At 31.1% G+C, this 18,067-nt stretch overlaps 1 protein-coding gene across 1 annotated transcript in view; it reads right to left on the bottom strand.

Moving 5' to 3' along the window:
• Positions 1 to 8,872: 8,872 nt before the first annotated feature.
• Positions 8,873 to 18,067, bottom strand: part of LOC106710588 (nephrin) — a 58,792-nt gene continuing 49,597 nt past the window's right edge. Inside the window, exons 11-17 of the mRNA XM_014502680.2 lie at positions 16,103 to 16,254; positions 15,657 to 15,876; positions 15,266 to 15,481; positions 14,893 to 15,030; positions 9,906 to 10,010; positions 9,396 to 9,553; positions 8,873 to 9,039 (exon numbers count right to left, since the gene is read on the bottom strand). Of these exons, the coding sequence (XP_014358166.2) occupies positions 8,920 to 9,039; positions 9,396 to 9,553; positions 9,906 to 10,010; positions 14,893 to 15,030; positions 15,266 to 15,481; positions 15,657 to 15,876; positions 16,103 to 16,254 (1,109 nt within the window). The 3' untranslated portion in view covers positions 8,873 to 8,919. The remainder of the gene's footprint in view (positions 9,040 to 9,395; positions 9,554 to 9,905; positions 10,011 to 14,892; positions 15,031 to 15,265; positions 15,482 to 15,656; positions 15,877 to 16,102; positions 16,255 to 18,067) is intronic.

Here is an 18,067-nt window from a genome sequence, read left to right as displayed (position 1 = left end):
AAATAATTTAATTTTGGGATAATCATTTTGTTAGCGATTATCGCTTCGCGCCTATCGCACACTAAGAAATCATAGACATAACTGTTCTATATCTTTGGACATACAATAAAATGTTTATAATTTATGGAATATACTTTCATACATATTTTAAGAAGTATGACTAAATGGAGGTGGCTTGGGGTAGAACCTTTAATGTAAGAAAATTACCTGTTGAGTTATTTAAAATGTAAATAAATTTTCAAAGTTATTCACGTATAGTGGTCGCTCGCAACTTCGCAAGCGCAGAAACAAAAAAAAGTAGTAATAATCTTGCATACATTAGCTGTTTAGCGTTTCGGAGAATACCCAGCACAAACTAACAGACAGATAAAATTTAAAATTAGTTTTCTTTATAAGCAACGCAAATACATCATGTTCTCGAAACATAATTTTTTTTTACACAAACAAACATATCTATTTTCTCAATTTCATAGATAGCACATACATACGGATCCCATGCCCTGCTTTGAACAATATATTCAGTAATAAATAATGGCATTAAAAGAAGATTAATATGACCCAGTGGTAAAGACCAATGGTTCGCGCAACATGTATATCTATTTACGTATATGGGAGACGATACCAATCTTTTTCCATCGCTGCCGTGATATCGCCTTTAGCGGAATTCGTACTTAGCGGTGAATGACCCACATGGGACTAACATGGAATTACGTTCTATGGAACAGTCAGTCATAATAAAGGAAATTGAACTTGACGTAGAAAGAATTGATGTTTTTAAAAAGATAAATTGATTTTTATTTCGGATTACAAACGTAACAGAGCTTAGCTCTTCGATTAAAAAATTAAATTAATCTATATATATAAAACAAAGTCGTGTTAGTTACACCATTTATAACTCAAGAATGGCTGAATCGATTTGACTGAAAATTGGTGGGCAGGTAGCTTAGAACCAGGAATAGGACATAGGATAATTTTTACCCCGTTTTCTATTTTTTATTCCGCGCGGACGGAGTCGCGGGTAAAAGCTAGTAATTAGATAGTTTTCCACAATAACATTTTTAACCGTATATATACGTTTGATAACCAGTCATTTTATTTTGCCATCACTGTTTTATGGTAATTTATATTAATAAGAGTAATGTTGGATAATGTTTACATCTTTCAGTTTAAACTATGTTCGCTGTGGAAGAAATAACGATATTTATAATAACGATTATACGTACATTTACGGGAATCTAATTTTCCCATTTTTGTCATACGTCATTCGTATTTTCTCGTGTATAATATATGTCACTTACAGTATCTGTATATCGTATTCTTTGACAAGCAAACAAAGAGGCATTTGGGTCGTGCGAATAAATTTTACAAATCCGTGGCGCGGCCGCCGTTGATCTACATCGGGCCCTAATGCACCAATATGTCGCTGAGGCTTTGCCGACGCTGTTATGGGATCCAATTACGATTAACGCGCGATGTGTGCTCGGATTTTTTTTTTTTCAGATTTTTGTTAACAAAGATTTGTTATGTGTTTCAAAAAAATTAAAAACATATTGCTAATATTTCAACAGACGGATAGCCCAATAAATAAATGTTTGCAACTACGTTTATTAATGAATAATATTCATCTATTTAGATAAATTTGAAGTGATTAGAAAAATTATTATAAACATCGCACAATTTTTGAAAAATTAAAAAATTACTCATATTAAATTACCTTGGTGCCTAAACTTAGCGATTATGAATACCTTAAAACTGTTAAGTGGTAATTTAATTTAATTAAGAAATAATAATTACACTAATAAATTGTGTATTATAAATTATATCATAAATAACTTTAATAAGATACAACAACTAATGTTGTCTCCCTTTCTCTGTTAGAACATATAACAATGTAACTGTTGAATGTGTAGGAAGTTTCCTCGGTCAATAAAACATGAACTAATTTGTCGCAGTTCTCAGTTGCAACTCTAAAAGCAAACAATACTCGTGTTATTATTATTTGATATGAAATAAACTCCACAAAAGTTAAGTTACAGAATTGTATTAACATACACAAATGATAATTTTTACTTTTAAATTTAATCAAAGGAACATAAAAGAGGTCGTCGCAGTTTTCACGATAACCGAAACCAAAACATAGTATAGATATATAACCGATACTTATGTAGTTGTAAAGCAAAATTTTAAAACGATGAATGTTCTTTGTATTTATTACTAAAACTGTCTTTTAGAACTCAATTCGCACTTCGAAATAAATTGAAAGGTACATATTTATTTGTATATCATCGTAAAAGGTAAAGGCTCAACATGAGACGTCATTAACGCGAGTGGCTGCGGAGCCGCGATAGTGCGCAACAGCAAAATGTGCAAACTTATGCAATTGAAACTCCAAAATTATAATCTCAATTGCAATAGCGAAATATTTTCAACACAACTTGTTCGATTAACGATCAAAAATTACGAAAACATCGTTATAAGTTTTATTTCTAACATTTAAAATCTACTAAATATTGACAGATGAATATATCTCATGAAAAAAATAAATATAAGTATTACGTACAACATCAAAATGAAGACAGATACACCTAAATATTTAAGAAAAAGACAATTTACATTTTATGAAGTACAGACATTCCTGTTAGTCTAGAAAATGTAACATCTGATTATCGCTAGTAGAATGGACAAAATGTGTCATAAATATGGGAAAAATTCATGAAATACACGTTACATTTTGAATGTTATTCTCACTTCCATACATTTTAGACTTTTCGATAAGTCTAAGAAATAATTTAATACATTCAAATATATTCTAACGTAAACTTCAGTATAGATTTTTAATTAAAATTTTATGTGGATACATTTTCATGTAACCCTACGCAATTATCAAAATTGGGGGCGTTTTATTACTAACTCGGGACTAGCGAGTTCCCTTCTGTTTATAAACAAACAGTAGGCTGAGGAAATAATGGATTGTACAAAGGCTATAAACAATGAGCACGAATACCGCGCTCACACAAAATATGGCTGATAAATACTGTAATTATTTTTTTGAAAAAATAATTACAGTATTTCTATGGACATTTTTTAATACGTACAAATACGACATTTTTATTTCTTTACGTGCAATAACATTATTAAAAAAAGGCAATTTGACGAAGACTAAAAGAAGGCAAATAGGTTTGTCATCTTTATAGTGATCTAAAGTATACAATAAATAATTTATAAAGAATACAAGACAAAAGGAGACATATCTTTAATCAGGAAGAATAAATCAGATCATATTGCAAGTGAAATTACTAACAAGAATTATATCTGTAAAGTATTTTAATTGCTCACAGTAAAACATTAGAACCAAAGAATTCAATGGAATTCTATGTAGTGAATATAAATCGTCACAAAGAAATTGTAATTGATTCCTGGTATTCAGTTAACGTTTGAAATTTGTCTCGAACCGGATAGGAAGTGACCGAAGTGTCCCGAGGGAGCACAAGCGTCGCTGGCCCACTCACTCTAGTGCAAAGTCAATTTCGTTTGTTGTCGTATTTGCCCTGTCCATTTCTGGATTAGTAGATAGTGTTGTACTGAATATTTTGTATTAAACATGTCTTATTTTCGGTTTTACTGGTCTTTCTAAATTTTCAAAAATATTTATGATATTTAAACGGCATATTTATAAAAAGTAACAAAAATATAATATTTTCATGTAACAATATTCAAATGTTCAGTTGTAACAATATTCATGTATTTAAAACGTTATTGAGTTTCTGTTTTTACATAGAATAGATAATTCAATGAGAGTGAGAAAGTCATCTTATTTAGCCCTGTAGTTTTAGTAGCTCCTTCCAGCAGTTATAAAATAAATGTGAATGTAAAAAATAAATGTAACTGTAAAAATAAATGTAACGCAATTAAAATGTTTATACAAACTGTAATATTGATACATTCGTTATGTTGAAAGAGTATATAAATAATTGAAAACTGTTTTCTCTAGGAATGCTTATACTACGCAATTTTGAACTGCATAATTTTCTTTTTAATTTTTAATGTTTAACATGTTTATGTTATAGTTAACTAGAATGAAAATAACATACAATTGTAACTATTATTTTACAATGTACTCTTATAAATAAATTGGTTTCCGTATATTACCCATCAACCCCATTTCATTTGTCTTAGAAAACATCTAAAGGAATTTTTGGAACTTTTCCAACGCTATTCCAATAGTCATGAAAGTGGAAAATTGCACTCTTGTATTTGACATTAATATAAAAATTCGATTATGTTTAAAATTAGAAAAAAAGCTAATAAACATTTTATAAAAAGCTATTTTATGCGTAGTACAATTTTGGTAATGTCTTAGTAACAATTTCGGAGTGGATTTAAAACTTAAAACAATTTTGTTTTCAAATAGAAAAAATAGCGCTGCATCTTGGTAAGGTAGTAGCAACAAAGATTTCACGCCAGATTGTGATCTGTAATTTTATTTACTTTATAATAACAACATGCCCTGAGATACCACTCATATTAAATTAAAATAATTCGGCAGACAATATATCGATTTTCATTTATTAACACAAAAAGGCTTCAGTTAACGTCAGCGCTCCTTTATGAACGTTTCAATACCTTCATTGTCGCTGAGCTATTGAAGTGTTTGAAATGAGAACAAAACCAAAAATTCATTCATGCCTTAAAATGTCTGTAAAGATAACGCCGTTTAATAAGGGAGAACTAATTTTATTGAGTTTATAAAACTGTTCGCGTTTATAACATTAGTAAGATTTTTAAAATAACGTATTTCATGAATTATGTGGATTTTTTTACAAGAGAAAGGAGCAAACGAAAAGCGAACTGAAGCTGATCAACGAAGCCCATGGACATCCGTAACACCAGAGGAACTGTAGATGCGTTGCCGGCCTTTAAGGATGTGATAGTAAGTACGCTTCTTGAAGGACGGTCACCGTTGGTTTCTGAGATCAAATATTATAACTGTTATGTCAAAGATAATTACAGGGAAAAGAATATGATTTAAAATAAACACAACAGAACATAAACAATACATCGGATTTTGGGTTCAGAAACTCACGGTAAGTCGTTTCAGGTTTGTAAATACTGCCGAGGACAGATCATTCCATAGTGCTGTTATCTGTGGCAAAAGTTAATTCAAATTAAATTTATCTAAGAATCTAAAAAAAAATCTTCGTCACCTACCACTATCAAGACTTAGTCTGTACAACCGAGGAAAAATATAAAGTGGTAGAACAAAGGGCAGTCATCGCATAAACTTCCTTTGAGCTTCATTGAAATTGCTGTTGCATTAAAAAGACCTTTCGCTATATCAAAGTTACGAAACCTTACTTTAAAATAAGGTAATATGTAGGATCTTTCGATATTACAATATCAGATTCTAAATTTCCAAGTTGAGTTGGCCTCCGTTGTTTAAGAGCTATTGAACTGTAAGAAACTCGAGAGTTCTTCAATGTATGGCATTTTAGGTCCGTATCGAGAAATACTAACAATTTGTTTTTATTATTACCCTGACAGCAAACGCTGCATGGTAATTTTCTATAAAATAAACTTTTCCGATTATTTTTATTATTATTATGCTGATCAAAGCTATAGACGATTTTAAAATTCTAAACACTTTTAGCTAGATCTCTAAACGTGTTTTTAATATGATCCTACTTTACTAATTATAATTTACATAAGACGAGGTATAGCCCTTTATATAGATAAAGTCTTATATTCTAATGATGAGATTGCTTCGTCTATAATATTCACGAAATGTACTCTTTCTATAAAAAAAATGTTTCGACGACGTTACAAATCGTGTAGCCTGTGTACTGTTACAGAACGTAACAATTGTCGAGAAATGTATATTCATAAATTGGAAGTATAGTCAGGCATTTTCTTTAAACAATGTTGTTGACGTTGCGTTTATTTGTGGTACCAGAAGCAACGTCGATACGGCGACAGTGGACATAATGCTTTATGGGTAACGAAAACAATAAGAGAAGGAGGCCTTTTGTCTACTATGAACAATACGAAAAAGCTTCGAATGCCACTTGCATTGAAGAATTCAATGGATTCGTGGTCGACAGTTATTACCTCCTCGACAACGCTGTTTGGGATATTTATTTTATTTTATGGAAAAAAAAATTGCCGTGACGTATTTTTAAATATATTCAATGGGAAAAATAATAAAAGGGAAAAGCCATTGAAATGAGTCTAGACAGAAATTTTCCTAAAATTATTTTACGTAAAAAAATGAATTGCAGCTGTTTGTTCGTCCAGAATGTTTTTGTAACATATTCACAACTGATATTTGAGTCATAAAAAGGGACAATGAAATTACCAGAACAAACTACTACATAAAATGTTATCTGGCATGTTTTCATTCAGTGCCTGTTCTTCTCGTAATACCTCGTAACAACAGCTAGCCGCCAACTACCGACCATTTTCTTCTGATTACGAGTGTAGGGTAAACGGTCTAGTAATGGCCCGCCGTCGTTTAAACTGACGGGGTGTATATATCAATTACTCAAATGAATCTCACGGGAATTCACATTATTTTCATTAAAGTAAAAACAAGGGTGAAGTTGAATTTTGGGTTATTAAATATTTAGGCTCTTATTACGTTTTTACGATTCAATACATATTTGAGTATGTTATAATCTATGTTTATGTTAGATTGTGCTTCAAGTTATTTTCATTATTTCAGCATGTAGTATATACTTCAAATTCGTTCACAGTTTAGACACTACAATTTGCTTTAAATTGTTTGTATATTTTTTACTTCTAATAAATTCAAGTCCATTGCTTGCTGATCGAAAAAATAACGAAAATATTCTCCAATCTGAAAAAAAAAAATAGATTTATGCGCAGCATACGTCGATAGCCGTGAAATAGTGCTTTTTCCCAACCATGAATTCCACTCGTTCTTTTCAATTCATCGTTCAAACGATGATTAAATATACCTGGAGTAGAACGTTGCTAAATTGAAGGGAAGGGCGCTTAGAATAAATATGCACCAAAAGGACACGTAGTGCTCTCTAGCGATCGTTTGCTAATTTGACCAAAACTGGTCAAAGAGATACAGTTATTTTGAAATGTTTCCAAACTTGTCATTGAAATTAGGATTCTTTCTTTTTAAGGTTTTGAAATTAGATAATATTCTGAAAAAATTATGTTGAATAAATTAAATTTTAGTTAAATCTAAGTGGTTACTTAGTGTTGCGGAGTCCATAATTACATATGGCCGAAGTCATTTGTATGGGTTTCTTAAAAGAAATGAAGTTAGTTGGCTTTTGTGATAAAATTAACTTTTCTATATAAGCTTATATGATAATAATGCAATAAAAAAAGTTTTTTAATTTTCTAATAAGCAAATTTATTACATATCAAGAAAAGTTACACGTATCTGCTTATTCCATACGATATGTCAAGAAGTCTTCAGTATTATTTATTAAAGTAAAATAAAATTATACAAAAAAAAAATTAGGAACAGAGACGAAATAACGTATGCAAAATTAATTAAACATTTATCTATCAACAAGATGATTTTATTTCACAAATAAATATTTTATAACATATTTTTTTCTAGTATACTTTATACAATTTAACCAATTGATAGTTACGTAAATCTCTAGTGACTTCATAGCACTTATCTTTATAACATTAAACGTTATGTACAAATGTATAATAAGTGATATAATATAGAGTTAGGGTGCGATCACACAGATTGAGACGGAGAGTGGAGCACATTTTTTATCATAAACAAAATTAAACTTTGTACAATTGAAAGAAGGTTTAATTTCACTTTTTTATCAGGAGTAAGCGTAAAAAAGATGAGGAAAAATTAAATCTTGTTTCAATCTTATATAAAGCTTAATTTTTTTGCAATAAAAATGTGCACTTTTCTCCTCATCAGTCTGTGTGAACGTATCCTTAATATTACAAGTAATAAATTTTATTAGCATCACAGTGAATTTATTTCTATATAACATAAAATACATTTTATATTAAAACAGTTTCATACAAAGTACATTGAAATATGACTTCGAAAATCATACGTCAATGTATTTTAAAATGTTTTATTGAATTGTTGTTAGTGAACTAAAGGTGGTAACAAAAACTTAATAAATTAATTCTGAAAATAATGAGAGCGCAACAGTTTTTCCCTTAAATATTTAGACAGAGAAAATTCAAAGTTATGTTTCGTTATTTATTTCTTATCACGATTTTTATTAATAACATAGAAGTATGTATAAAATTAAATATAGGAAACTTAATACTAAATGATTTTTTACTTATCTATTACGTGTTTTATTGTCTGTATTTCTATTGAAACTAGTTCGTAAATATATTTCAAGAAGATTACAGAACAACTTTATGAATTTATTTGAAAACAATTTTTAAATCCAATTCTCTTTTTATATTTTGAGCTTGCCCGCTGAGGATTTTTTATTTAAATTTACAATTTTGTTGAAAATTTACCTAATTATAAAGAGTGTATTTTAATAAATTTAATTTATATAATAATTAATTACATTTTACAAACAGTGTTCGTTATATATATTTTTTATTTGAAAATACATTATTTTACAATATATTATTTACACATTTAATTCACTAATTTGTCAATTTAATTAAAAAAAATGACAGCTGAAACAGTCTTTGTTTTACATTCGATGTTCAACTAAGGGTGTTCCAAAAATAATGATAATAAAAAAATACCATACACAATTATTCTGAGACTTAATAAAAGTATTAGTGAAAATATGTGTACAATGGGTGAAAATGAATAATACATTCCTTTAAAACATTATCTGGATGATTTAATCAATAAATATTTTCAGATTATTTATTGCACCGATATAAACAATTTTTATATTACAAATTACCTAGATTAGTATAATCTATCTAAACGCAACTTTCTCTTGCGTTGGCGAGCAGTGGTGTTCTTGTGGTGACCACCTCTCTCCGTCGGGATAATGTACCGCTGGTTACACTGCGCCGATCCTCAGCCAAAGTACCGATACTCTGTATGAAGAATCAAATGTATAATATCGACCAAAATCACAGTTTAAAACATATTGTTTTCTATATACAGAGATAACAATATGTTTTATACAGAAATTTTTATCTCAGAAACCCATGGTTAGGACGTTTTCTTATCACGAATTTAATTGCACTTCAATCAAATCATCTCCCTGTCCTTTCCCTATGGAGGTTCGGTACAGTATGTACTAAAAAAGTGTTAAAATTTAAACCCTGCTTGCAAATTTATTCTACATACTAACTTAAGCCTGTAATCAAAATATTTCAAACAGTTGATCTTGTTTGTCGGTGGCATGGCATAGCTAGCGATCCGTAAATTATGAGCACTCGACATTTACCTGTATATCGGATGCCGGTGTGTTCGGCGTGTGAGGCGTGTTAGACCGAACGTCGTGCAAGCTGTGAGTGCTCTTAGATGACCCCACAGGGGGTGACACCACAGCTCCGTAGGGGGGCGGTTCAGGTGGCCGCTCCTCATCGCGCGTGCAGTTGAAATCTGAATAGAGGGGATTGTTTCGTCCGTTTTAATAGTTCTTTGTTTTTAATTTTTATACCTCCAATGTGCTTTCCATTTAGAACGAGCTTAACCAGAACAAAGGATTTTTTTAAATTAATCATTTCAGCTTTGCTCTTTTATAACGCTTAAACAGCGTTTGACGATTTATTGCTAGACGAATGTGTTAATAAATATGCGATGTTTGAATTAAGTTCAATATAAATTTAAATATAACTATGAAGTATCGGAGACAAGAAACTTTCTTAACTTGAATAAATGTAGTCAAAGGTAACACTTAAATTATAAACTCCAATTACTAAAATGAAGCGTTGTTTTAAGAGAAGTAACCTACCTTTACCTAGAGGGACTACATCTGGATTCTTGTCATCTGGCTGTATTGGTGAATGATTGACGGGTTGTATTGAACCCTTATATGCTTTCGCGGTCTGCGTTGGAGCTGAAAAAAACTTATTATTATTTTTCTAATAATTAATATTTTAAATAAAAAAAAATAAAAACAGTAAACTGTGATGTTGAAACAAATTGTCATCGCTTTCACTATCTTACTCTAAATTCAACTCAACATTCTTATTTATCGTCTACTCCTTATCCACCCTGTCCTGGATTGTTTTGTGCCAAAATCGTCATCAGGACTGTTTCATGCACGAAAATGTGATACACATTGGTCAGATAGTTCGAGCATCAGGTACAGAACATATCAAATCAGTTGATCGCTATCAATGGATCTGATGTACATGTGTATGTAGTATGTTAGGGTTAGATTAACAACAAACATATAATGTTAATCTATTCAATCTAACATAGCAAAAGCAAATGTATGATTTAGGATAAAAATATTGGGCATCATACATTAATATCACCGAAGTTCGTTCGTGGCGAAGATTGTGGAGTTCATCACATTTTATAATCTACTAGCTTTTACCCGCGACTCCGTACGCGCGGAATAAAAAAATGCACACAAGATAAAAAAGTTCCTATGTCCATCTCCTAGTTCTAAGCTACCTCCCCCTCAATTTTCAGCTAAATCAGTTCGATCGATCTTGAGTTATAAATAGTGTAACTAACACAACTTTCTTTTATATATATATAGATGTTCGGTATTTTCTTTACCTTACGTTCTTCACGTATCGGAAGAAGGAGAGAGTCAGAACTATTAGATTAAATAGAACATATTTAAGTTAAATATTCATCTTATTTTAAACTGTTAAACTAGTTTACGATTAGACAGCAGTAAATTTAAAATTTAGCGTTATATTCTTTGAAATATCGTGAGCATTGTATAAAACTTAATAAAACATCTGTATCTAAGTGACGAAACGTATGCAATTTCAGCGGGAATGCAGGACATAAATCACATTTCAAATGCAGTAAAAACGGTAGTCGAGTCGATCTTTGCGCCAGAAAATTCCGGACACGCGAGAAAATCTGTCTCCATTCATCAGCGAAATTCACTACGACTGTGAATACGATTTTTATAGAATCATACTAATATTATAAATGCGAATATTTAGATGGATGGATGTTTGTTTGAAGATATCGAATTATCGGTTTATGGGAGGTATCGAACGGCCAAACGGAATTCGATAAAATTTGGCATATGTGTTGGACATAGTCTGGAAGAACACACTAGCTACAAGTAAACATTTTTTTAATCCCCGCGGATGGAGACGTGGGCGAGGGTTAGTGTGTTATAATTATTTTACATTATTAATTACTAGTACTATCACGTTTAATGTCAAAAAATGTACTTTGCCCTATGAATTTGAAAAACCGAGAAGGATAATATAACAAAAGAATTTATTTTCTATTCATCTGTTACATACTTTTAACTTAAGGATATCTTTGCATGGAGGAACTATAAATTATTTTAAAACTGTAACCAGAAGTAGTGGTAGTAGTAGGACCTACATTATTCGTGTCATTACTGAAATTAATTCGAGTGAAAATAAGAAAAATTTTGGAAATACTTATGAAATTCTAAATTTTATTCAAAATTAATGAGTTAACCTACAATATATACAAAAAAGTATATACTTCAATCCGCTCAAAGGACACGTTCACCATGGTACAATTGTAGAGTAAATGATTGTCCAGGACTACTAACATTTTGGTCGGTCAACCCTTGAATGGATGACCGCTTTAGAAGCAATTAATGTCGAGCGTTTTCGTGCTTCGAAAGGCACGTTAATATGAAACGTACATAATAACGGTGTAGGGAATTCGTGACCATAATTATTGAATACTAGATTTTCATGTAAATTTATGTACGCTTAATTGTAATCATTGCCTTAGTTTGCTTACTAATAACATAAAAATATAAATTTACAGTTGCACAAACAAAAATGACTTCATTTTATTGTTTGTGCTCTTTTACGATTATTTATTATCAAAGCTTATCATCTTTTGGCCTCATTATTATTCAATAAAAATGTCATAATTTCATTGAAGTGTATTAAATAAATATTTACATCATTGATTCAATATTTATATGAAGTGAACTAGCACTAGAGAGTGAATTTAAAATATCCAACGGTATTTGTCTTTAATCTACATACTTCACTTTATTGCAACTGAACGTCACATTTTTGCACCTTGCGAGCTTCGAATGTATCGTATTTTTCAACATTTTTAGCTATGCATGCAATCCTCAGTGATGTTATCGCGCAGATATACGAGAATTTCACTACCAAGAAAAGTACAAAATTTCAGTCGACTACATTTGGATATATCGAACCTTTTTACAAACAGTATTTGAAAATTGTAAATCTATATATCAGTTAAGATAAATAAATAAAATTTTATATATAAATAAATAATTTAACAAATAATAATAAATTTTATATAATAATATTTTATAACACTCCAAACTATTCAATAACTTAATGAGGTACTAATGAAAACACTCAAAGGAACAGTAGTTCCTTAATATTTTGTTGGAAGTTGTGACTGATATTTGAAAACGCATACACCATTTGTTTCATTCTCTTACTAAAATGATAATTATATATTTTAATCTGTCACAATAATATAACAGTATGTTGATAATTCAATAACCTACAACTAAAATCCATTACTTCACCGAGTACTGAATTTACTACATTTTAGACTTGCAGTTAGCATTAACGCTATGAGCCAGTCTATTTATCGTCTTCTATCCAAATTGTTTTGTTGACTCTTTGAACCCATTTACCACTATTTACTGCTTTATCGTGACACATGTGCTCTGTAATTTCAAGCCTGCTGAATATGTTAAAGTAATAATGCAATTCTAACCGCAAATAGCCTAAAGGCTTCGGTCAATGTTCGCAAAAACTTTAGGTCGGTCAAAGACAGGCGTAAAACTTTCTCTAGTCTTTCCTAAACTAATACTTGTAACTTTTCTTCAATTGTGAGAAGTATTTGTTGTTTGATTATCTACAGTATTTTAATCTTACTATATTAATATTATAAATGGGAATGTTTAGATGGATGGATGGATGGATGTTTGTTTGAAGGTATCTCCAGAACGGCTGCACGGATGTCCATGAAATTTGGTACAGGTGTAAAATATAGTCTAGAAGAACACATAGGCTACTTATTACGTTTTTCTTTTAATTCCGCGCGGACGGAGTCGTGGACGACAGCTAGTAAATACATTAAATTGAAACACTTTTGTCGCCTACGTTTCATTTGACTTTAAAATCATATTAAAGTGTGGTTATTAGCAATTTTAAGTTGATCAATTAATGATAACAATAAGAAAGATTTTTCCCATTCAAACAACTTGTCACAGTGAATATGGTCTGAAATTATCCCATATCAACCAAATTGCCTTGTAACTAATTATAGCTAGATTATCTAAATTAAAAACATTAAACTAAAATAAGCGCTGAAAGCGAAATTTCCCTAATTTTCGCAAAATATTTTGAAGCTAAATTCAAAATCTACTAGTCTTCTATTATTTAAAAAAAAAATGGGACCCATCTGCAAGCACTTTCTTTCGATTAAAATAATTTTTATCAAAATCGGACCACCAGGGGCGGAACATCGCGGTAACACACATAAAAAAAATACAGTCGAATTGATAACCTCCTTCTTTTTGAAGTCGGCTAAAAAAACGTTACAACAAAATGTACACTGGAAGTTAATAGGAGTGGTTAACCTAAGTCCCAGTAACGCCACATCCCTGTAATTATAAAATAAAATTTGTTCCAGTTTCATGCATTGTATCATTTCTTATTCTACTGAATATAAAGATAAAATTAAACTAATTAATTACCAAAATTTCTTGTTAATTTGAGATGATTCGTGATTTACTACGACGAAGATACCGATTTGTTTTCAAATAAAACAAATATTATATTATTATTACTCATAATTAAAATTATGTACTGATAAGATCTCAATGGAATAACGATATTAATTCTTAGGAATTATTTTTACTTTTTTAACTTTGTAAAAATAAGTTTCTTTTTTTCTTTCACAAAAAAAAATAATAAGATAAAATAGTTAAATTTCATAGCACATTTATATTCTCAACTGTGGGTATGGAACACGCGAAGCTCGGGAGATATATGTTCCAACGATAGGATTCTACAATAAGGAATTACAGTAGGAAACGGTTGTGCTGTGTGCTCAAAGTTGAATGGAAGCTTGGTCTATGTAGCAATAATGTGGAAACATTTTTCTTAGTTACGGTGCAGTGTTTCATTTTTAGTATTCTTCTTTGATGGTATTATAATGTACTTGAATACGCTACGAATGCTAATAATATAGTTTGAGATATAATATTGTGATCAGAATCTAGAAATGTACACTTCTGTTATTTAGAAATATGGAAGTAACAAATTGTAGCCCGAAGTAGTAATCACAATAAGTTCATACAGGCAAAATAATGTGAAGTTCTTCAAAACTTTTTTAATATGCTATTCCCGTTTTTTTTTAGTATGGGTCTCATGTTTGAGACTTTGAAGAAGAATTTGGCTGTCTTTCGCACTTTAGCTCTGAACGTATCAATGACATGGATTGAAATTACAAGCAAATTAGCAAAAATAAAAGTTAACGGTATCAGTATTTAGTATCAAAACCAATATCCTATTAAAGATTTTATTAATTAATTGAAATAAGAGGAATAGTTAAAAAGAGCGACATTAATAGGGACGATACACGAGTAACTGGTCATCGATATCGACGATCTGTGGTACATCCATAAAAAGGCAAAAGGAAGAATTCATCGAACCACTTAGAAAATTACAACGTGTACGAAGAATTAACTTTCAAATGCAAGTAATTTATAGCAGTAATCAACAATAATACACATCAATAAGAGCTAGTGTCACCTTCATACTGTAGAGGTCGATGATGTTTTCTTTTTGCAACTAGTGCGATGATGGTGACCGCAATGAGCGTCCCCGCTATGCCAGCGATGATACCCAGCGCCCAGCTGCTGTCCACTCGATTGCTTCTTGTATTCGCTTCTGAAAGAGATACAACTATTAGGTCTTCATAAAATTTCACTGTCGTATTTGAGCATAAACTGAGATTGGGTACCAAAGTACATCTTGGAACAGAATTAAGTCGCATCTTTAAAACCACACAAAATTCTTTAATACGAGTAACTGGAACAATTTGTGGCCAAGTATTCCAAATACTCTTATTATTCGACTACAAATTATAATAAGCAGTATAAACTAAATTATTCTTGGCACTCACCAGTCTGTAAAGCCAGTCTCGAAAGCGTGTGAACTCTCAGTGTTGTAATTTCAGATCTTCCCCGGGCGTTATTTGCATAAAAGACAAGTGTTAAAGCTTTGCCTGAGCCAAGCCCGTGCAGCTTCCAAACTGGTGCAGTCGCCGACACGTTAGCTACTAATACCTCAGTCTCCCAAGCTTCAACTACATAAGTAGTCTGAAGACCTCCATCATAACCTACAAAATTGAAATTCTCTTTGTAAATTTTACAGAAATGACTATTATTATTATTACGCTGGAAATCATAAATATAAAGGAAGTAAAAAAACAGACACGATTACAGAAATATGAAGCAATTGGGTAAAGATCCTCCTATAAAATTTGAGATACGACGTATCATAAAAACAATTACCCGCAACGCAGCGTAGTTCCGCTGAATCATCAGTCAGATTTAGCGAAGAGCAGTTAGATGGTGGATCTGGTTTGACAGCGGGTAGCAATGTATACCGACAGGGCTCTATCTGTTGTCCGGCTAGATTAGTTGCTCTGCACGCTAAAGAACCATAGTCCGTGTCCCCACTTGGAGTGTACGAGAGAACAGATCGACCGGCGCCGTCCACTGTAAACTTTCCCTTTTGGAACAGACAAGACTATAATTAAAACGATTTTCTTAACCTGATTGTTTGTTTCTTTTAACAATGGCCCGTAATTAATTGAAAACAGAAGTACAAGCATTGTTAAGTTGTAGTATTTATTTTGTTTGGTATCACAATTAATACTTGTTCTTAGACAGTCGATTTTGATGCGCATTCTTACTAAAGAAACAGTTGCAGTTTTAGTTGAAAGCAAATTTCTTACCGCTTCTAGTTCAACAGTTCCAACAGTGTTATTGAGAGTCCATTGAAAGTTCTTAGGCGGTGGAAAAGCATCGACTTCACAAGTGACTTTGGCTGCTTCGTTTACAGCTGCACCAACTAAACTTACTTCTTTGTTTTTACACACAGGCTTATCTGTTGAAAATAAAACATATTTGAAAATCGATTTTGTTCTAAATTGTATTTTAACAACCGCCTATATAAATACATGGACAGGTTTAAAGCCGTGTAATTTTGTGCCTATATGATTCACCATTATGGTGCTTATGGTTTCGGTTGGAGGCGGTTGTAAAAGACGCTTTTAAGTCTGAAAGTAGCAAAACTATCGTTTATATGCAGCGTCCATATATATAAACAGGTCAGGGCATGTTAATAATAATTAATTTTTTATTGTCTGTTCAAAATCTTGAATCACAGTTAACAATCATTCTTAATTATTATTCAAGTTCATCTGATGAATAACAAATAACGTGTATGAAATAAAAAATGCAACTGAAATAGACTTAATTAAAAATGTTGTTATTTATATTTCACCGTTCGGACATAAAGAGCAATTCTGCACAAACTTTCCGACAATATTAATTTAAACATTCGTACTACTTTAAAGTCATTTGTTGGGCAATAATTTACAGATGAAATTTACCGCGTGGAGTATTTCAAGAAGTTCAATTGCCGATACTAAGCTTGGCACAAGGCTTTTTCACGAACTTTTTACCGTCCTACATTTGTTGTTTTACAAAGTATCTAAGGCTTTAGGATCGTGTTCAATGAGGCGTCCTAGTTGAAATAAATAGAGCTTTAACAACCTTTATTTATAGTGTTGTGATGCCCGCTTTTACAGCTAATACTTCCTTTGTTTTATAACCCTTACTTACAATATTTACATATACCAATAGGTGAACTTTTTCTTTAACCGAAATATCGCTTTAATCAGTCAATTTCAGTTTTTATTATTTTGCAATAGCAATCCAAAAAACTTGTTTTTTATGTGACTTTATTAACTTAACATTAAAGATTACAATTAAGTTAAAAAACATTTCTTCTTTAGGTATTATATTTAGCAAGCATAAAAGAAAAAAATTAAAAATTAAAAGCAACGCTTGAAACTTTAACAATAAAGAAAACAAAGCCGTAATAGAATCAGGATGCTACGATGAAGCATTTTAAATACTTAAGCTTTCTTTCAACAATGCTAAGGAAGTTTCAAACAACAAACAGGCGTAAAATCAGATTAAAGCAGTACAAAAACTATGTTGTTAAAACAACATTTGAGTGGAGATATTTAAAAAAAATCATTCAAATTAAGACTTAAAGTGCTATCGAGTCTATTGGAATGTAAATAGGTCTTTCTCATAGAATGACCTAATATTAGTACATTTGTTTAAATACAAATAAAAAAAAACTGCACGTTTAAAAAATTATTTTAAACAATTATCATTCTACTTTAACGGTACAAAAAACTATTAAAGTGAAAAAAGACGATTTAAAATGACACGTGTATGTAATAAATACGTGCTAATAAATCTGTACAGTTTATCGTTACAGACGCTTGCAACGTTGGCGCGGACCATCAATAGCGAAAATTGAATTCACATCTAGCGTACATCGCATCACTCAACTGTTGATACTAAACCTGTTTTCGTATCGGGAAACTATTTCGGGCCCAAAATCAATCTTAGTCACTGCAATAATGTTGCTTGGTATTTGTTTTATTCAACAACAACCACATTCATAAGCTCTACATACTCAAAGTCACTAATTGTCCCCTTAGTGCATATTTACTATGACCAGTATGATTTCCCAAGTAACCAATAAAGGTATTGTATAAGCAGTTAGAAAATCAAAGCATCCAGGAAAACAGAGACGAAAATTTATTAAAAGTACAACCGAACATACTCAATCAAAAATCCATAACTGTAAGGAAATGAACGTATTGTAATAAAATGTA

Source organism: Papilio machaon, chromosome 5 (genome assembly GCF_912999745.1).
Source record: "Papilio machaon chromosome 5, ilPapMach1.1, whole genome shotgun sequence".
NCBI classification, from domain to species: Eukaryota; Metazoa; Arthropoda; class Insecta; order Lepidoptera; family Papilionidae; genus Papilio; species Papilio machaon.
The sequence above is the reverse complement of the archived record's forward strand: the minus strand, read 5'-3'. Positions and strand labels throughout refer to the sequence as shown.